A 22,479-nucleotide genomic window follows, 5' to 3' on the forward strand; every position below is an offset into this window, starting at 1 on the left:
GAATCCTGGCCCTGGGCTTGTTTCTAAAGTTTTATTACTATTTGCTCTATAACTAGTAGTCCACCCTGGTCTGTTTCTAAAGTATTGATGTCTCTTCCTTGAACACATAACCAGTGGTCATCCTGGACCAACACTGGAAAGGGACATGGAAAATTTTAAATCTGTATGTATCAAATGTATGTAAGTTTTTCCTTTTATTTTGGTTTCCATTCATGCTGTTTAAAAAGTGAGTTCAGAAAATCAGTCAATCAATTAACAATTCCCTTTGCAAAAGGAGACCCACCGAAAACATGGACTATTGTGAATGAAAGGGTTTTTAGCTGCTTTCTTAATCATTAGTGCCCATGGGCGAGTTGGTGAGAGGCAATTTATGAGGTTAGAACAGCATCTAGGTACTTTCTGGGAAACAAGGAAACAACCTGAGAGTAAGAACAAAGTCAAAAGCAGGATCAGTCTGAGTAAGTACATTTTATACCCAAGTTCCATATCTTTACAGTATTTTGTTCAGACTTTATTTCTTTCCATAATGGTCCTGTCAGGTCACAAGTAACTACTCCTATCTCAGGTGTCCTGGGCCTGTGGAATGGGTAGGTGTAAAAAGCAGCCCAAACTGGTATTGTTCCTCAATTCCATATATCCCAGAAACTATACCCAGAGAGGAAATAGTGGCACAGAACAAGCCAGCTGAGGAATCATGGACTGCCTTGCCTATTCAGGATGCAGACTTAGGTGTGCCTCATGGACAGGCCAAACCCCACTGTAATCTGGGACTTCTGAGCAGAGGGGTTCTCTAGGCCTCTAAGAGTAGGACCAGATTCTTCTTCAAGCACAATTAATATTTTTCCAATAACAGGCGCTGTTAATGAACTTTTCAAATCCCACAGGCCAGGCTCCACATCTTAGCCCTACAACTTCTGAAGGGCTTTGGGTCTCTTTATAAAATGGAGTAAATATAACTGGGTGGTTGTGAGAACTAGTGGAAATGGCATATAAGACACACAGCAAACACTCAGTAAATCATACCTTATTGGTCTTGTAAAAGACGTCAAGTTTTATAAGAAAATATGATCCTTCTTTAAACAATATCTTGAGCTGGTCCCCAGATTTCCTGGTCCTAGCCCAACAACTGAGGACTGTTTCTCAGAAAAACTAAGGACTAGGAAAAAGCAATCAGCTAGCCTTGTCCCTTTTCTTGGAATTTCCACTCTGGGGCCTTTTATCTGTCCCCCATGATTCATTCTTTCAACAGTCATTTATTGCAAACTCTCTGTTCAAGACACTGCTGCAAAACAAAATACAGAGATGGAAGTCTTTGTTTTCAGGGAGTTTTCAATACAGGGCAGCAAACAAGAAGTCAGCGCTTACTAAATAGAATCCCCGCAACATAATTTGCTTAAGAAATTGGTCTTTATTACTTTGCAGACTAGTTAACCTAATGAATAGGTTGTTCCCTATTGTCTCTTAACTCCACCTTTTCCCACATACTTGCGAGAGCACCTAGAAACCTCACCTACTCTACCAACCACAAAGGTTAAACAATCCTTATATTAACACTAAGCTGCAGGAAGAAATTACACAATGGGCCTCAGATGTCCGTGCATCCCAGTCTGAGTCTGTGTAGGCTGCAATAACAAAATACCTTAGACTGGGTAATTTATAAACAACAGAAATGTCTTGCTCCCAGTTTTGGAGGCTGGGAAGTCCAAGATCAAGGAGCCAGCAGATTCAGAGTCTGGTGAGAGCTTATTTTCTGCTTCAGAGATGGTGCCTTCTCGGTGTATCCTCACATGGCAGAAGCGTCAAACATGGCAAGCCTGTTTTATAAGGGCACTAATCCCATTCACAAGGCCAGAGCCCTCATGACCTAATCACCCCCTAAAGCCCCACCCCTTAATACTGTTGCATTGGGGGTTAGGTTTCAACATATGAATTTGGGGGCACACCAGGACTCAAACCATAGCAGCCCCCAAATCTGCCGGCCTTCAGAAGCCCTTCAACATCCCTTTACAGGTGTCTATTCTGTTGCTGGGCCTACGCTCCACAGGGACCACGAACTGTTCTCAGATGGCCCGCTCAACAACCTTTCTCACTCTCTGCCGGTGAAAATCAAGGCCACCCAAAACACTACCCAGGCCTGCTCTGCATTCACTCATTCAACAAATTATTTTATCAGAGCTACTGTGGGTCTGCACTGTGCAGATGTGGAAAATAGAAGATTCAGAGCCAAGGCCCCTGCATTGGTAGATCTCAGTCTATAATTGCTACATATTAAGCAAAAATCACAGAAATAATCGCAGGCCCAGAAAAATTCCAGGTGCTGCAAGTCTTAACACCTAGGATAGTTTTCCTTAAAAAATTATATTTGAAGAACAATCACAACAATAAAATAGAAGTTAACTAAGGGAAGATGTGAGGAGGAGTGTCTAGGCAGAAGGAAGAGCATTTGCAGAGGCCCTGGGTGAGAAGCTTGCAGCTTTTAAGGATCTAAATGAATCAAGCAGGCAGGGACTGCCAGATCATACATGAGGCTTCATGACCACCTAAAGGAGCTGGGGTCTTTAAAGGAGTAAGGAGACTCCAAAAAAGATTTTAAGGAGCGAATGCCAGGTTCAGGTTTACCTTCCCCACGGTTTCAGAGAGGGTACAGGGGCTGTTTTTGCCCACTAGGTTATTCCCAGCGTCCAGCCCGGCACGCGGCTGGCTCTTGCCAACATGTGTCGGCGCGATGACTGGATGCATTGCGGGGCTCGGAGAGGGTCTGGGTGGGGAATGAGGAGGGCCCGAGCGGAGACCGCGACGCCGTCGGCCGAGGCAGCGGGCGGGGTCGGGTCTGCGGTGCGGAGGGCGGGTGGCCCGAAGCGCGGGAAGCGGTCGGCGCGTTTGGTGTTCGCGCCTGCAGAGCTTTCGGCTTCCGCACCGCTGGCGCCCGTTTCTTGGGGAAGGGAGCAAGGCCACGCGGTCTACGAAGCCGAGTCGGAACCAGCCGGTTGCTTGGTGCGGCACCCAGGTGAGACAGCAGCGCAGGTGGGGTCGGGTCGGGCTGGCGCCCTCTCAGCGCCGGACCGCGGCCCCCAGCTCGGCCCCCGGAAGCCCCTGCGCACAGCCCCCGGCGGCCCCGCAGCGGCTCGGCGGCGGCCATCTCCCAGCGGCGGCGGGCAGCGTCTACGCAGGCGGTGGGATCCCGCGGGGCGAGGCGCGGGGCCTTGGCGGGGTGAGTTCCGGACAGTCCCCGTCGGCCCGCCTGTTACCCGAGGCCTGGGGGCGGCATTCCGCTCCCGCCAACTGCGGGCGGAGGCGGAGGGGCCGCGAGGCGGGGGCCAGGGCGTCCCTGCCCGGCCAGGCCCTGCGACTGGCCGCACCGGCTCTAGTCCGTTCACAAACCGTAATCTCTGTCGAAAACTTGGAACAGAAAGGCGGCACCAGGGAGGAAGCAAATCAGCCGTACCCCTGCTCCCCAAGACGAGCCGGGTTAACATTAAGATGTTTCCTTCCAGTCCGTTTTTCCCTGTAAGCGTGAGCAGAATTTATTTTTGCAGAACCTGGATCATGAAGTGCTGTAATTTGGCCTCTTTCTCTTAATAATACATCATGTGCATTTTATCCGTGGCTTTAAATGTTTTTCTACGTCCTTTTTATTGGCTGCACTAGACTATGCATTCCTGGGTGCCAGGCTGACTACCGCATCCATCCCCAGCACCTGGCTTGGGCTTTGACTGGACTGTGATTTACTTAATGGAGTCGCTCCCTGATGGCGAGCATACAGGTGGTTTGCAGTTTTTAATTATTAAAAAGGCAATTAGTTGAGCACAGTTCCATCTGGTTTTTTGAGTATGATTATTTGTTTAGAATGAATCTTTCATAAGGCTTATGGTATAGATTGTGAAATGGACCTCTGAAAAGTTATTTTTGTCCCTCCTGTAAGTAGCATTTAGGAATACCTGGCTGAAAAGGCTTCCGACTGACTCTGTTGGAGGTACCCGTGTTTCACAAGAGGTCTGGCATACCGTGCCTATACCTGCTGAACAAGTGACCTGCTTTATTGGCTGGCCTTACCTGGAGCTTTTGCTGAAAAGGGAACTTTGAGTGTCTTAGTTATTACTATTACCTTAGTAATTTTTCAGCTGACTTAGGTTGGACAAATCACTGCAGTCCCCATGGTGCAGGGTTGTTAGGGAAGGGATTTTAAAAGATTGTGCTGACAGATAAGTCATGAGATACTCAAAAAGCCTTCTTTGCAGACATGTAAGTTTCAGTGCTTGACATCATCTCCATCGGTGAAAATAAATGGAATTTGTTTTTCATTTACACTTAAAAATCTCTGTGCAAAAATCGGGGGAAATTTTTTTGTGTGTGTATTTACCATTTTCCAGTTTGGTCACATAATCTTGAAAATTAAATGTATGCATCAGTTTAAAAACAACTAAGGATTAATTCCTTTCTCCCAAGTTTTAAACTAAAGCCTTCCTTCCTGCCCATTTGGTGGGGCTAAGACCTTACCTGTGTGGGTCCATTCTGCCCTGTCCTGCTTCCCATTACAAGGACACTCCTCCCATTGTTGTGTTATAATCATCTTTTGGTCTCTCCAGACTCCCCTACTCTGGGCTTAGTGTCCAGCTTAATGCCTGGCACCAATAACTATTGGTGTACTAGATGAACTTAGAAAATGACATGTGTTTATTAAATTGAATACATAGAGATCTATGTGACAGATACTTCTCATTCAAATGAGTCAAGTAGAAGTTGGAGGCAGGGACATTTGTGATCATCTCTTGTTACAGATCTAACTGAATTCCAAGAAACCCTGTAGGCAGAGCACCCAGTTTTTTGTTTTTAAACAACTTTATTGAGATATAACTCACCATATTGTTCATGCATTTACAGTGTACAATTCATTTTTTATATACTACCTTATTTTTTAAGTTGTAAAATATATACAACATAAATTTGCCATTTTAACCATTTTAAGTGTACAGTTTAGTGGCATTAAGTAATTCACAGTGTTGTGCAACCATCATCACTATTGATTTACAAAATTTTTTCAACACCTTAAACCAGAAATTCTATAACCATTAAGCAGTAACTCTGCTAAGGTTTGGATACTTGTCCCCACCAAATCTCATGTTGAAATTTGATTCCCAGTGTGGCAGTGTGGGAGGTGGGTCCTAACGGGAGGTGTTTGGTTCATGGGAGTGGATCCCTCATGAATACCTTAATGCCCTCCCTTGGAGGTGAGTGGTGAGTGGGTTCTCACTCTTTTAGTTCCCAGGACAGCTGGTTGCTGAAAAGTCTGGTATCTCCCCCTTCTCTCACCATGTGATCTGTACATCACATATACAGCTGGCTTTCCTTCACCTTCTGCCATGAGTGGAAGAAGCCCGAGGCCCTCAACAGATGCAGATGCCCAATCTTGAACTTTTCTACTTATCAGATAGTGAGCCAATGAAGCTTTTTTCTTTATAAATTACCCAGCTTCAGATATTCCTTTATAGCAAGACAAAATATTCCTCTTGTCCCCTTGCCCCTGTCTTTGGTAACCTCTAATCTACTTTCGGTCTCTATGAATTTGCCTATTCTAGATTTTATAGAAATGGAATCATATGATATCTGTTCTTTTTTGTCTGGCTTATTGTACTTAGCATAATGTTTTCAGAGTTTATCCATGTTATAGCATATATCAGAATCTCATTCCTCTTTTTGGCTGAATAATATTCCACATTTTATTTATCCATTCTTATGTTGATGGACACTTGGGTTGTTTTCCCCTTTGGGCTATTGGAATAATGCTACAGTAAACTCTGGCCTACAAGTCTCTGCTTAAGTCCCTGCTTTCAATACTTTTGAGTGTAATATATATCCAGGAGTGGAATTGCCAGGTCATATGGTAATTCTGTGTTTAGGCTTTTGAGGAGCTGCCATTTTTTCCATGGCAGCTATACCATTTTACATTCCCACAAGCAATGTGTAAGGGTTCCAGTTTTTCCACATCCTTGCCAACACTCATTATTTTCCATTTTTTTGAGTATAGCCATCCAAGTAAGTAGGTGTGAAGTTATATCTCGTGGTTTTGATTTGTGTTTTTCTCATGATTAATGGTGTTTAGCATCTTTTCATGTGCTTATTGACCATTTGTGGACCATTTGTTTTTGGAGCAATGTCTATTCAAGTTTTTTGACCATTTTTTAATTAGGTGGTTTGTTCATGTTGTTGAGTTATAGGAGTTCTTTATATATGCTGGATATGAAACCTTTATCATGTATATGATTTACAAATATTTTCTCATTCTGGTAGTTGTCTTTTCACTTTCTTGATAATGTCCTTTGATGTACAAAAGGTTTAAATTTTCATAAAATCCAAACTTCATAAAGTTCTTTTGTTGCTCTTCTTTTGGTGTCACCTTTAAGAATCCATTGCCGAATCCAAGGTCATCAAGATTTACTCCTATATTTTCTTCAAAGAGTTTTGTGGTTTTAGCTCTTATATTTAGATCATTGTTCCATATTGAGATAACTTTTGTGTTAATATGTGGTGTGCGATAGGGGTCCAACTTCATTCTCTTGCATATGGAAATCCAGTTTTCCCCATACTATCTGTTGAAGAGATTATTCTTTCCCCACTGAATAGAGTTGGTACCCTTGTCATAGATGTATGGGTTTATTCCTGAACTCTTAGTTCTATCCCATTGGTCTATTTCTATCCTTATACCAGTACCACACTGTTTTGATTACTGTAGCTTTATGGTAGGTTTTGAAATTAGGAACCACACCTAGTTCTTATGTTGACTGAGCACTAATTGAAATGAATAAATTCTTTAAGGACAGAGGCATATTCTTTAAATTGTTGACAGCCCATAGAATAGTGTCTCTTGATAGTGGGCTCAAATAAATGCTTGTTGAATGGAAAATCTGAAGGCTGGACATTTATCATAAGAAAACTTTTGTTGTGAAGGTACATTTTCCCTTGAGAAAATAAATAGAGCATAACTGCTGCAAATCATACAAAACCACAGAGAATTTTGAAAACACGTACAGATACTCCTCGACTTATGATGAGGTTTTGTCCCAATAAACCTATCACAAGTTGAAAATAATGTAATCCAAAAATGTATTTAATACACATAACCTACTAAAACATCATAGTTTAGCTTCACCTACCTTAAACATGCTCAGAACACTTACATTGTCCTACAGTTGGGATAAATCATCTAACACAAAGCCTGTATTATAATAAAGTGTTTAATATCTCATGTAATTTATTGAAGTACTGAAAGTGAAAAACAATGGTTGTGTGGGTACTTGAAGTATGGTTTCTACTACACATGCATCTCTTTTGCAGCACCTAAAGTTGGAAAATTGTAAGTTGAACCATTGTAAGTCAAACCACTGTAAGTTGGGGACCATTTGTATTTGACTTTCAAGTGCTTTCAGGACACTTAGTGGACATTTAACTGTTTGGTGGATGAGTAGATGATGTTTGCTCAGGGTGCTATGACTTTATATAGACCATTCAGAGAAGTCACCAGTTATGGAGGAAGTAAGTTGGCTTTTTTGTGAGGATATTCTTAAAATGAAAAATCAGTAAATGGCCCAAAGTATTGTAAAGTCTGTTTAAATAAATATTGATTTCTGTGCTTTAGTGTCTGTTTAGGTTGTAGAATGAGTATTCTTATTCATACTCACTTTGTTTCTAACCTCCAGCCTAAATCTCAGTTTTGTTTTGTTTCCCTCAAAAACTCACCAGTGGGTATATTTTTATGTGCATTAGGTGAATTAACTACTGATTTTTAATTTTTTTGCTTGATATGAATAGCCAAAAATAACAGATGCCAGTCTGTTAATCAGTTGCATTTATGGCTATTAAGAGTGTTTTTTTCTGCATGTGCTCCCCTAATTCTGAGACAGGAGAGCAATTTCAGTTAAATGTTTTTCTTTTTTTTCTTTTTTTTTTTTTTTTTTTTGAGACAGAGTCTCACTTTGTTGCCCGGGCTAGAGTGAGTGCTAGAGTGAGTGCCGTGGCGTCAGCCTAGCTCACAAGCAACCTCAAACTCCTGGGCTTAAAACCATCCTACTGCCTCAGCCTCCTGGTGTTTTTCATTTTAATGAGATGGAGTTTCTGCTACGTTGCCCAGACTGGTCTTGGACGCCAGGGCTCAAGTGATCCTCCTTCCTCAGTAGCTGGGCCTGCAGACATGTGCCCCTGCACATGGCTTCAATTCCAATTAAATTTTAAGGTGCTGAGACTGGAATGGGATATGTAAAGTGGCAGAGGTCACAAGACTAGTGAAACCTCTAGGATAAGGGAGTAGCACAAAAACAGGAGGCTGAGTTATTTTAGACAAAATCTTAAATATTAGATGGGATTTGTTGATGGAGATCTTTGTGGTGGTATCATGTGGAAATTTTTCCTTACTCCGTGTCACTACTGGGGGCTTCCACAGCCTTGTTAGAAAGTTGGACAGATAGTAAGAACCCAGGAGTGGCAGTGGGGATGGCATTTGGAAGGGTGTCTTGCACCTTGATTTCTCCACGATGAGGAACAGAGGCTAGATAGACTAGGTGATCTGATTGTTTTGGATTTTTTATCAGTGCTGAAAATTGTATGATTTTCTCATATTTTAGTTATGGCTATTATAAGATAGTGCTCACTTTAATCCTTGCAAAGAAAACACCTTTTCTAGTTAATCCCTGCCTTTGAAAATGACACAAAATTCGAAGCATTGCAGCCTTTTATAAGCTAAATATACTATTAATGTTTCCAGGAATAATTATGAAAAGATTTTACAATTATTATTATATAAAATTTTTTGTCTTTTGCTTAAAAATAACAGCATGGACAATAAAAATTGAAATACTAATTCTGTATTAATAATTTTGTATTATTTAATCAGGTCTATAGAAAAACAAGCAAAGAGATTAACAATTTTGATTTTTGAATTTCTGTTTTAAGAAGCAGCATCAATTTTGATATATACAGTTTTACAAGTAGAATTGGATTGCTTCAAATTTGCGAGATCATTGCTTCAGTACTTAGTCTTGCCATTGTTTGTAATTCTCCTCTAAATATTGTGTATACTATCAATTATTAGAGATTGAAAAATTGCTATTTTTAGGTAGTCTGTAAATGATTGTTGAATGTATGAATGATTGCTGATCGTTTAGAGAAAAAAATTTCTTAAGGTAGTCTTGATTTCTAACCTCCCTTCCAATTTGTTGTGTTGCCTTTTATACTTTTATATGAAAAAGTATTATAATTAAGGCAAAACCATGCCATAATTTAGTATGATTTAGTAATATTTGAAGTTCATTATAATAGAAAACAGGGCAATTCTTTCAGGTTTGAATGCTGCATTACTGAACTTTCTGGAGTCTCTAAAAGTTGCAGAGCAAAATTTGAATGATATCCCTAAATCCACTCTAACTTAGAAAGGATGCCTTATCAAAGTTTATATTATGCTGTTTGGCTTATTATGTTACTATGTCTTCTTTTTGTTTTTATAGTTGCAAGGTACCCCACAGTTTTGTAGGAGATTTTTAAGATTAGAAAAATTTACAAATTTGTAGAGTGCTAATAAAAAAAGGATTTATTTTAGGTACAAACCTTTACCTAGTTTTCATTCTAGAATTCTTAGCTTTTCTTGCCCATTGGATTGCTCTTATGGGTGCAGATCTCTTCTTTAACATATTTTTAACAATTTGTGGCTTCTGGCTGTTGCCAGCAAGAGAGGGTTGGCAGTCTCCGATTTTTAACAAGGAGAGAGCACCCTTGAGCATCTATAGCAATAAGGTACTTTATTAAGGAGAGGGTCAACCTGGGGTAGATCTTGGGACCAAAAAATAGTTGAATTTATGATAGTTTGGCAGGGGTTCAGCTGTTAATCTGCAATTGTCAAATGTGGAGGATTTCCTCTACATTTGAGTATGTGTGTGCTTCTTATTTTAGTAAAACTTAATTAGCACTACAGCCCAGTTACTGTTTAGTTCATTGCGGAGTACCAGGCTCTGATTCTGGCTTGGGCCCTGCTTATGACTGGAACAAACCAACATATCCTTGGCTGCTTTCTGCAAACTTGCCAGTTCTTTGAAGTTATCTAAAACAAACAAACAAACAAAAGATTTAAAAATTATATTCCACCCTAATGTAGCCTTATAAATTTAATACAAAGATTGCAGTTCAAATTAGTTACCACCATGTAACATTGATGTTCCCAGAAGATGCCATGATGTTTATCTTGGAGTTTTATGTATTCCCTGACCCACTGCCTCATACCCTTGGGGCTGCTTCTGCTTCCATTTGAGAAGCACGGGACCCAGAGGATCCCTTCGGTTTCTTGCAGCTCTCATATGCTATAATCCTTGAAATAAACTAGAGTTTATTCTCTAGTTTTAAGAAATTATATTTTTAAGAAATTTTAAATCCATGACAGGAAAAAATGTGATTGCCTGATTTGCATGATTTAACCTCTTTCTCTGAAAATTAAAGATTGCAATTCTATTGTATGTAAAAGCTGTTTCATCAGAAACTGCATGCAATTTAAGAAATCCATTGCAAAGTTAGAAAAATCCCTTGTAGATGTCATCTTTGTTGCTTTCGATCTTTCTTTGCTGCAATTCTGCTTTTTTCTTTCCTGGCTGCTAATTGGATTAAAGACTGTTTTGCCAGCCATGGCATCTGGAGATGACAGTCCTATCTTTGAAGATGATGAAAGGTAAATATCTTACATTGCAATAATACTAGCCTTTGAAATATTCAAGATTGTTGTGATTATTTAGAAGAATTATTTATCCAAGCTACTGTGTTAAGGACACATTTTGTAAAATTGCAGAATGCATGGTTCTACTTTTTGATGATTTAAAGTATAGTAAATACCTGGCATGGAATGGAAGTGGCCACCAGTAACATGGCATTCTTTTCTGTAGAACTTTGATGTGAAGTCTTCCTGATTCCTCTCAGCACAGAGGTCTTGGCAACCACTTCAAAATAATATAAAATCCGTTTACCATCTCTGGTTTACAGCATACAAAGGCAATAAGAGTGAACAAAGAGGAAGATATAGTTAAGAGAACAGGCTTTGGAGCTCTGTCCTAGGTTTAAATCCTATCTCTGCCACTTAATGTCATCGTCACCTTAGGCAAACCCTTAGCCTCTCTGAGCCTCATCTGTAAAATAAGGATACTAATAGTACTCATCTCATGGTGATTCTGAGTTAATATATTTAAAGCTCTTATAACAGTGACTGGCACGCAGTAAGCACTTAATAGCTATTAGTTATAATCATTATTACTGTAATAAATGTTTCTTCTCTCAAAGCTAAAAAGATAAATCAATATCAAAATATTATATATGTATTATATACAGTATATGTCTTTCACATAGGATATATACTTTATAAAAATATTAAATCAAAAATATGTTTAAATCATGCCAGAGATTTTTGACAAACCAGAATCATTTATTTTTTTAATAAGATTTCCTGTAGTAATGCCAAGAATTACTATTTTTCATAATATTTTAAAATTATTTTCCTCTCTGTTATAGGACATTTCTTCCATGACTGCTTTTTTTCTCAGTCTTAATATGATAAATTAGAACCCATTTTTAATACAACAAATGCCTAGTCATTAGTTTAAGTTTGGAAGATCTGAAGAGTTCTTATTTTGGAGTGATTGGATCTGAAAAAGAAAAAATTAAATCCTTCACTTTTTAAATACTGTGCTTTTAAATACTGTGGGAGAAGAGTAGAGACTTCTTACTGACCTTTCCGTGTACTGTACTGTAGCCTGGCCGAGAATACTATCCAGGACAAACTAAAGGATTCTTAATCCTATTAATATTAAGGTGACTTTTTTTAGAATTAATCGGACTATATACCCATATATAGTAGTTGTATCTTAAAAGAAGAGTGAATAAGAGGGAGAAAATAGTTACATGTACTGTGAGTAGGATTTCTCAGGTAATATCACTGTACTATTTTGAAATTTTAGAAGTTTCAATCTGATATTTTCATCCTGGAAGGATTAATTGGTTATTTTATTACTACTTTTTCCCCATTATAATTGCTTTATGTTATTCCTTTAGCCCTCCTTACAGCCTGGAAAAAATGACAGATCTTGTAGCCGTTTGGGAGGTTGCTTTAAGTGACGGTGTCCACAAGATTGAATTTGAACATGGAACCACATCAGGCAAACGAGTAGTGTATGTAGATGGGAAGGTAGGAAAAAAAATGTTACTTGTAAAATATGGTATACAGAGAAACTTGATTTTATTAATGTAGCTTCTTCATAATGTAAATTCAGAGGTTTTTTCTTATAGTGGTTATCTTTATGTTTTTGGCTTATCATTTTGTTGTACAAAGCAAACTGATAATAGTTATAAAATTCATAGACTAGAACATCTGTTTAAACTTAAAATGCCTTTATTTTCTAAAACCTTGGCATCATGAACTAATAAAATTACATCTAAATAGCATTGCCTTTGTTCACTTTAATTACATTATTTCTAAAATTAAATATTAATTTTCTTCCATTTGTGTGTTTTTAAACTATTATATTTTGTTACTTAGGAAGAGATAAGAAAAGATTGGATGTTCAAATTAGTGGGCAAAGAAACCTTCTGTGTTGGAGCTGCAAAGACAAAAGCAACCATAAATATAGATGCTGTCAGTGGTTTTGCTTATGAATATACTCTGGAAATTAATGGGAAAAGTCTCAAGAAGTATATGGAGAACAGATCAAAAACCACCAATACTTGGGTATTACACTTGAATGGTGAGGACTTTAGAGTTGTTTTGGGTAAGTTAGTGCTGTTTCTGCAGAATTTATGGGTTTTTTTATGATGGCTGTTTACTTAGCTCGTCTAACTATCCAGACCTTTTATGGAGCTTTGAATAGGAGAAGGAGTGTAAGTGTAGGTGTATTTCTAATGTGCTCTGTGTGAATGAAGTATTCATTTAACCCACCATTTTATAGTTGATATCTTAGAACAGGTTTTATAGTAATCTATTTGAGGATTATAAACTTAGGTTAAAAAAAAGTAACATTAGGCTGGGCGCGGTGGCTCACGCTTGTAATCCTAGCACTCTAGGAGGCCGAGGCGGGTGGATCGCTTGAGCTCAGGAGTTCGAGACCAGCCTGAGCAAGAGTGAGACCCCCGTCTCTACTGAAAATAGAAAGAAATTAGCTGGACAACTAAAAATATATAGAAAAAATTAGCCAGGCATGGTGACGCATGCCTGTAGTCCCAGCTACTCGGGAGGCTGAGGCAGGAGGATCGCTTAAGCCCAGGAGTTTGAGGTTGCTGTGAGCTAGGCTGACGCCACGCCACTCTACCCGGGCAACAAAGTGAGACTCCGTCTCAAAAAAAAAAAAAAAAGTAACATTAATATAAATATTTGTTATTATTTGGTATTTCATTTTATAAGTATATCTTAAAGACAGGTGGAAATTTAAGATTCGTCAGTAAGAGAGGACTTTTTCTCTAGGTAGTAATAGGTTTAGGACTGCATCAGATCAACATGGTCAAAGTCCAGATAAAATAGATTTTTCAAAAAGTAACTTTTTCTCTCTTCTGCTTACTTCTAGTATTTCCTGCTTCTCATATAACTAAGCTAAGACTGTTTAGATCATCTCATTAATTAGTTGATTCCTTTATTTAGATAATATTTACAGGATAAATATTACATAATATTTAATGTTTAATAAATAGTGATTTTAGTATTTAATATTAAATTGTTATAATGTAATAGAAAACAATAATAAAATATAATATAACATTAAAACATTCTATTAATATTAATTTTAAATATTAATATTTAATGTTATGTAATATTAAATGAACAAAATGTTGGTTAGCATACCAGGCATTAAGCATTCATAGATGAAGAGACCGTGTCCGTGCCTTTAAAGAGTCCACAGTCTAGTTGGTTGCTAGCAAATACCTTTTTTTTTAGAATGAAAAATGTTTACCAAGTAATAAATGCACATAGGTTAAAAAAAAAAAAAAAAAAGAAACCAAAAACTCCTGAGTAGCTTATTTATTGAAGGAACTGAATTGATTTGTCTTGAAGAGTTTCCTATGGTCTGGATTTTGCCGATTGCATGCCTGTGATGTTCCTCTGTCTTCTATATTTCCTATAAATTGGTAGTTGCATCTGAAGAATTAGTCAAATTTAGATTTAATTTTTTTTTTTTTGGCAAGACCACCTTATAGTTTACTGTATCAGGAAGCACATGGTGCCTATTTGTTACACTTTTTTTGATGTTGGCAACCATTTATCCTTAGTGCCTAGATCTATTAATACATTAGTGGTTGACCAATAGTGATATTCTGATTCTATCATTCCTTGTTTATTAGCTAGAATACTTCTATAAATAGAAACTACTGTTGTCAGGCTACAGTTGCAAAAAAAAAAAGAAAAGAAACTTCTGCCCGGACACAATGGCTCACGTCTGTAATCCTAGCACTCTGGGAGGCTGAGGTGGGAGAATCGCTTCAGGTCAGGAGTTGGACACCAGCTTGAGCAAGGGCAAGACCCCATCTCTTCAAAAATATATTAATAGAAAAATTAGCTTGGCATGGTAGTGTGTGCCTGAAGTCCCAACTCCTGGAAAGGCTGAGACAGGAGGATCACTGGAGCCCAGGAATTTGAGGTTGCAGTGAGCTCTGATGACACAGCTGCATTCTAGCCAGGGTGACAGGGCAAGACTTTGTCTCAGAAAAAAAAAGAAAAAAAGAAAGAAACTTCCTGTCATCTATTATTTGGTTACACAGTAGTATATTTTGTATAGGAAATGCAGAATAACTGCTAATTTCTCCCTTTATTCACCAACTTTCAAAATATTGAATTGGTTTCCTTTTCTTCCTCTAAAGGTCATCATTTAGTATTTTTTAAAATTATTAATGCATGGATTTAAACATTTCTTATTGGTGCTCAAATTGTCTCATTTTACTGATAATTGTAATTCAGGTTGAGGAATACAAGGTTTTTACTTAACCTTATCTGACAGCCATATCTTTCATATCTTTTATTATGTTCTTTCATATCTTTTATGATTTTCTTAATTTTTTAATTTTTGTTGTTGTTTGTCTTAGACAACAAATTTAATTTTCTTACAATTCTGGAGGCTAGAAGTCTGAGACAAGGTGTTGCTTTCTCACCACCCAAAAACTATGAGGCATCTGAGGGGACTGAAGCTAGAGCTGATTAACATTCTTAGGTATGATAGTCACCACACCACTGAACCGCGTGGGAGGAAAATAAAGTCAGCAGTAGGAAAGATAATATGATGAACTTCATGTTGGGAAGAAGTTCTCTTTCTGTTCTGAAAGCTTCCACTTCTATGAAAGCATGTATGGAACATACCTGCTCGGAACTCACCTGTGGAGTTCCCAGCTCCGGGTCACGTGGGCTGAGGGGATCTGCAGGCAGGGAGAGGAGACGCGCCTGGATGAACATGCTGCAGTACCTCCCGTGAGTCATTGAATCCACTTCTGAGTCGCAATAGATTTAACATTTTATCAGATAGATATGTTCTTTTATTAACATATCTTTTTCTGAATAGGTGATATATGATTCAGAAATCAAAATGGCATAAAAAGATACATTGAAAAGTCTTGTTTCCACCCCTGTTCCCAACCACCTTGTTTCCCCCCAGGGAAACCATTTTTAATAAAAGATAACCATTTTTAATAGTGTGTCCTAGTCTTTTTAAATTCAGATTCAAGCAAATACAAATATTACCTACTTATTATGTAAAAGCATCTTGCTTTATTCACTTAGGATATTCTGAAGATCCTTTTATATCAGTACTTTTAGGCCAGGCGTGGTGACTCATGCCTGTAATACTAGCACTCTGGGAGGCCAGAATGGGAGGATCACTTGAGCTCAGGAGTTTGAGACCAGCCTGAGCAGGAGTGAGACCCAATCTCTATTAAAAGTAGAAAAAATTAGCTGGGTGTGGTGGCAAGCACCTGTAGTTCCAGCTGTTTGGGAGGCTGAGGCAGGAGGATCACTTGAGCCCAGGAATTTGAGGTTGCTGTGAGCTAGGCTGACTCCATGTCACTCTAGCCTGGGCAACAGAGCAAGACCTTGTCTCAAAAAAATAAATAAATAATCAGTACTTTTTAATACTTTTTGTAATGGCAGAGTAAATTTCAGTAGTAGTTTATTTAACTCATCCCCAACAGATGGGCACTTGAGCTGTTTCTAATCTATTGCTGTTAGAAGCAATGCTGAATGACTAGTTTCATTCACATGCCTCTTGGAATACAGTGCACATATTGTTTTAGTGCAAATTCCTAGAAGTGGGAGAGTAGGATTTCTGAGTCAAAGAATAATTGCATTTATCATTGTAATAGATTTCTGCCCGGTTTGTCTCCATGGTACTTTTACCATTTTGTATTCCCACATTTCGCCTCAAGTTCACCAGCAAAGCATATTGCCAAACTTTTGGATTTTTTGACATTCTGCTAGGCGAAAATGGTATTTCAGGGTTGTTTTTATTTGCCTTTTTCAAAATTGAGTGAGATTGAGCATCTCATGTTTGAGGTCCTTTGGTATTTCTTTTCTGATGATGCCTGTTCATGTCCTTTACCCCCTATTTTCTTTTGGGTTTTTGGTCTTTTTCTCTTTGATTTCTAGGAGTCTTTTTATTAGTAGGATTAGTGCTATGGATTTATTAGTAGGATTTTGTGCTATGAGTTTCAAATATTTGTTTCCCAGTTTGTCACTTATTGTATGACTTTGCCTGTGTGTGTGCATGGTATTTTTCAATCATGCAGAAAGTTTTTTTTTTACTATTATGTAGTCAGATTTAATCCATTTTTCTTTTATGGCTTCTGGATTATCAGTGTTCTTCAGAGGTGTGCCAATAAGCTATTATAGAATATGCACATGTGCAGTAAGCATACCAAATAAAATGCCCATTTTCACCACCATCGTGGTTTATCTTAGCACTGTGTGCTCTGTTCATGTGTTGGGACAAGCTGGGATTCCCTGCAGCTGAGACTGCAGAGGCTTCCCACTCAGGCTGCCACTGGGTGACCAACCCCCACCCATATGTCCTGGGCCTCTCTGTCTTTCTGTTTTTTCCTTCTAGCTCATCTAAACTCTTCTCTCCACTGTCTAAGTAAGGCTCCCATCTCAAAGTATAGGGAGAAATGAATCCACTTTAGACCCATGCTTCTGGAGCACCTCACACTTGACCCCTGGACTTGTTGTGCACATACAGGTCATATTTCTTTCTCTTCTTTACAATACCCAAAGCTCGTCTTCTGGCTTCTCGATGAGTGCAGCCTTCTCTCCTGCTATTCCCCAGGACACTAACATTCACAAGGGGCTCTGGGGACTCGCCCACCCTGAGGTGAGCTATGGCAAGTAAACTGATGCATAAATGTGTTGTGGCAGCACTTTGTAGTGTAGTGTTCAATATTGTTCAGTCAACCAGTTCTAGTTATTTTTTTCCATATGATCGAATAATTTTTCTCAAAAGTGAAACCATGGTAAAAAGGAATAGATGTTATTATGCTACCCACTAAAAAACCGAAGGCTAAATTCCTAAACCTGACATACTATATAGCCTATATAAACCCTATGGCAGCTTTCTTTGGTGGTCTGTTTGTGCCATCCAGTTGGATCAGTGTGCGAGGCAGAGAGAATCATCTGGTCACTGATATTAAAGGACCTATGGTCTGGATTTTGCTGATTGCATGCCTGTGATGTTCCTCTGTCTTCTATATTTTCTATAAATTGGTAGTTGGATCTGAAGAATTAGTCAAATTTAGGTTTGTTTTTTTTTTTTTGGCAAGACCACTTTATAGTTTACTGTATCAGGAAGCACATGGTGCCTATTTGTTACACTTTTTTTGATGTTGGCAACCATTTATCCTTAGTGCCTAGATCTATTAATACATTAGTGGTTGACCAATAGTGATATTCTGATTCTATCATTCCTTGTTTATTAGCTAGAATACTTCTATAAATAGAAACTTCTGTTGTCAGGCTACAGTTGCAAAAAAAAAAAGGAAAGAAACTTTGTGTGGGAAGGTCCCTCCTCACATTCATTTATATGCATCCTACTTTAAAGATTGTCCTTCAGTATTTATTTTGTTTAACAGGACTTCATCAATTTGTATTGGGACCATAAAACATCTTATAAGATCGTTTTGTTTCATTTTGGTTTGTGAACAAGAATAAATACAGTTGCATTAAATTTTAGGAGAGTTTCAAAGCCAAGAAAAAGTATTGAGTTTTGGAATATTAATGGACTTTCAGAAACCCAGAAACTTTTCTTAAAATAATAAACATGTAAAGTTTACTTTTAAATCATAGATTTATAACTTTTAAAATTTTGTTACTTTTACAGAAAAAGACACTATGGATGTATGGTGCAATGGTAAAAAAATGGAGACAGCAGTAAGTTGACCTTTTGATTACTCTCAGTGCCATGTGTATAAGTTACCATTGAAGTGCTGCATTTCCTAATTAAAGAGATTTGATAATTAACCAAGGTCTGCTTCATAAAAACAAAAATCGATTAAGTACTCCTGACTCCAAACTCCGAAAACCTTTCCCAGACAGTGTGTAGAGCGGTGAGAGTTTGGAGACAGCATATGTTCTGAGCTGGCACCAACTTCACACTCTACCTTTCCTCTCCTGGACCAGTCTCTATCCTAGAAAGAGTCCCCACATTAAAAAATTCTTCCCCCAGCTGGGCGCCTGTAGTCCTGGATGCTCAGGCTACTAAGGACAGAGGATTGCTTGAGCTTAGGAGTTCAAGACTAGCCTGGGCAACATAGCAAGATCCCTTCTCTTGAGGAAAGGAAAAAATTCTTCCCCCAAAGGATGTCATTCTCATGTGTTTATCCATGTTAAGTGGTGCTTTATATATCACTGCTTCTCAAAGTTGCATGCATAGAAATCACCTTGGGTATTGTTAAAATGCAAATTCTAACATTTCCTTAGTGCTGCCAATACTGCTGGTCCACAGATCACACTTTGAGTAGGAATGCTTTATTCCATACACCCAAAGCAGACAACACTTTCTTTTTTTTTTTTTTTTGAGACAGAGTCTTGCTCTGTCACCCCAGGTAGAGTGCAGTGGTGTTACCATAGCTCATTGCAACCTCCAACTCCTGTGCTTAAGTGATCTTCCTGCCTCAGCCTTCCAAGTAGCTGCAACTACAGGCACGTGCCACCAAGCCCGGCTAATTTTTTCTATTTTTAGTACAGACAGGGTCTTGCCCTTGCTCAGGCTGGTCTTGAACTCCTGAGCTCAAGTGATCCTCCCACCTCAGCCTCCCAAAGTGCTAGGATTACAGGCATGAGCCACTGGGCTCGGCCCTAGACAACACTTTTCTAAAAGCAAGGTTTTTTTTAAAAAGTAGTACATGGCCAGGTACAGTGGCTCATGCCTGTAATCCTAGCACTATGGGAGGCCGAGGCAGGAAGTTCCAGACCAGCCTAAGTAAGAGCAAGACCCTTTCTCTACTAAAAATAGAAAAAATTAGCCGGGCTTGGTGGCACACGCCTGTAGTCGCAGCTACTTGGGTGCTGAGGCAGTCTAGACCAGCAGTGCCAAGGCAGGAAGGAAGAGGCTACCGACTCACGGTGGCCAGGCACACAGAAATCCCCACCTAGACTCCAGTATGTTCGGCTTGTTATCAGGTCCTTCCATTGCTAAGGCTGTGGATGGGATGAGTGTAGGAGTGAATTTCAGGCAGGAATTCAATAGTGGTGAGCACAGGGGAGAGTGGAAAGCAGGAAGTGTGGGACTAGGAGCTGAAATCACTAGGTGCACATTCTCATGTGTCTTGGGACCTGCTGGCCAAACAGGAAGTACTCACCCTGGTATCCATCTTTCATGCTGGCTCGGATGTGATCACCAGGGCTAGAGATAATGAGAAGCTGTCTTTTTTCATCACATTTGAGCTTGGTGCATGTTGTAGTTGCTGCCATTACATCATTTATTTATTATAGGTGTAGAACAATAAGGAGAGTTACTTGGAGAAAAGGTCTGGAATGAATTTATTCACAGACCATGATACAGTCTTCCAAATCCAGTATGTATTTTACACTTACACAGCCTATGTCATTTCAGATGAGTTACATTTCAGGCACTCAATAGCCACATGTGGCCAGTGGCTACCATATTGGATAGAGCAGGTCTAGATTTAATGGTGTTCAGTTTTAGGATATCTGTGTATTTTATTGTAAACCACCTTATATCCTGAGGAATCATATTTTCAGAGTGGTTAAGAACACTCTATTCCTTACCGAATAGGGCCTTCTGCAAATTCCCTGTTCCTCAATTTCCTCATCTATAAAATGGGGATAATAATAGTACTTCTATTAGGGTTACTGTGTGAGGATGCAATTAAATAATGCATATAAACTGTTCTTGGTATATTATAAATAACTAATACAGGTTTATCATGTTTATTTTTGAAAACATAGTATATGTTATAGATACACAGCCATGAGGTATATGTTTTTTCCTCCTGAAACTTAAGATTCTTAAGGATTGTAGGGGTTATAAAAAAGAAACTTTCAATTCATAACAGAGATGTAAAAACATCAAAAAACAAGGCTTAGAGTTTTTTGCAAAGCTTAACATTTAACTAATATGTTATTTCATTATACCTCCAGTACTTGTAGATGGTTTTAATGCTATAGACAAAGAGAAATGTTTCTGGAACACTAATTTCTTCTTTTGTTGGTCCAGGGTGAGTTTGTAGATGACGGGACTGAAACTCACTTCAGTATCGGGAACCATGAGTGTTATATAAAGGCCGTCAGTAGTGGGAAGCGGAAAGAAGGGATTATTCACACTCTGATTGTGGATGACAGAGAAATCCCAGAGAGTCTTCAGTGACTTCATGTTAATGAATTCTAATCTTGGGAAGTAAAGATCATGACTTTTTAATTACTGCGGTAATTAAATGTGTTCGGTATGTACTTATCAGTACATTTAGTCTGCAATGTTTTTATTTTTTAGTTACTTAAAACTGTAACATTCCAAGGGTCAGGAAAAAAATTATGTACAACCATAAAAATTACAATTTATTTTGTAAATAATGTAAAATGTTTTAAAACCAAATGGAAAGTGAGATATGGACCAAAATCACTAATGTTTTCCAACAGTAAATTTTACTATAATAAACACTGTAAAATGAAATTGGTGCTTCTTGATTTGTGTTTCTAAAAATGAATAAGTCTTTATATATTTTTAACCTATGCAGATATGTTGTCTCTCTGTTTAGTTTAAAGCAGTTGGCACATAATGATATAATTAGTTTAACTGAAGAAAAATAGAAACACTTTCTATTTGAAAACATATTAAGGAAATGTCAAATAGTGTCACAAGAATTTTACTTAAAATGTGTTTCTGAAAATGTAGTTCTTTTGTTTAATTAACATGGTAAGGATAAAAAACAAGAGGAAAAGAAGCAAACTTATTTACACCAGACTATAATAGGCGCATCCTTAGTGCTTAAAAAGTCGGAGTTGCATACCTATGTCTGAAAGTAGCGCCAGCATCAGTGCGTTTGTGATGGAATCAGGCCCATCCAGACATACTCACAAAGACCAGCCAAGTCAGTACAGTAAGTACTTGAGTATTGTTTGTTTCAATACTCTTCTTTGAAAGTCTTTTAAGGTAGGATATAGTTTAATAGTATAGCCTTGAATATGGGCTGTTTACATTCATTATCACATGCTGATCCTGTGTGTGAGGAGGAATTCTCCATTTTCTAGACTTGCTCTGTGCAATATGGTCACCATTAGTCACATGGCTGTTTAATTAAAACTAAATACAATTAAAAATTCTGTTCCTCAATCCACACGAGCCACATTTCAAGGGCTCATCAGTCACAAGTGGCTAGTGGCCACCATATTGGACAGTGCAGATCTAGAACATTACTGTCAGTGCAGCCCTGGTCTAGACAGATTGACTCAGTCAGGTTTAGTGAGTTGCTCAGTAGTGGCATAGGCAGGATTTAAATCCAGGTTTTCCTGAAACTAAGACCCATGCCCTTTACTACTATCTCCCTGCCGTTAAACATATTTCCAAGAGATTTGGGGCATGGGCAGAACCAGGTTCTAACACCAGGAAAGAGAAACTAAGAAGCAGGGGATCAGTGAGGGAAGGTGGCTTGGACAGGCCTGGGTCAGGCAGACAACATGCTTGGTGGCAGAGTGAGCATAATAAAAAGCCTTTGACTACTTGCTTCCTTTAACATCTTTTTATTTTGAAGTCTTCACAACTGGCAGCTTAGCATACTACCTTTACAAAAACATTTACAAAAAATTTTTTACCAAAACCACCCCCTTGCCCTTCCCACTCCACCCCCCCAGTTTTGTTTCACTGCCACTGGAAGCCCAGGAAATGAACTAAGAGCTTCGCTTCCTGTTTCTGGATATCTATACTTCTCACAAGTTGGGAGTTTTCGGTTATTATTTCATTAAATAGCTTTTCTATGCCTTTGCCC

At 38.6% G+C, this 22,479-nt stretch overlaps 1 protein-coding gene across 5 annotated transcripts; it reads left to right on the top strand.

Annotated features, from left to right (window-relative positions):
- The first annotated feature begins 2,870 nt into the window (after positions 1–2,870).
- FAIM (Fas apoptotic inhibitory molecule) lies at positions 2,871–21,156 on the top strand. 5 transcript variants are annotated; one of them, XM_045539222.1, is made up of 5 exons: positions 2,871–3,007; positions 12,073–12,205; positions 12,557–12,785; positions 18,357–18,406; positions 20,715–21,156. In XM_045539222.1, exons 2-5 carry the CDS (start codon positions 12,095–12,097, stop codon positions 20,862–20,864), a joined length of 540 nt encoding a protein of 179 aa, XP_045395178.1. In that variant the 5' UTR covers positions 2,871–3,007; positions 12,073–12,094; the 3' UTR covers positions 20,865–21,156. The 5 variants fall into 5 exon arrangements, with proteins under 5 accessions (XP_045395178.1, XP_045395173.1, XP_045395179.1 ...); XM_045539217.1 differs by lacking the exon at positions 2,871–3,007 and adding an exon at positions 3,122–3,211; XM_045539223.1 differs by lacking the exon at positions 2,871–3,007 and adding an exon at positions 3,122–3,211 and having other exon boundaries at positions 12,557–12,761.
- Positions 21,157–22,479: the final 1,323 nt, after the last annotated feature.

The sequence above is a fragment of the Lemur catta genome, chromosome 1 (genome assembly GCF_020740605.2).
Source record: "Lemur catta isolate mLemCat1 chromosome 1, mLemCat1.pri, whole genome shotgun sequence".
In the NCBI taxonomy this organism is placed as follows: domain Eukaryota; kingdom Metazoa; phylum Chordata; class Mammalia; order Primates; family Lemuridae; genus Lemur; species Lemur catta.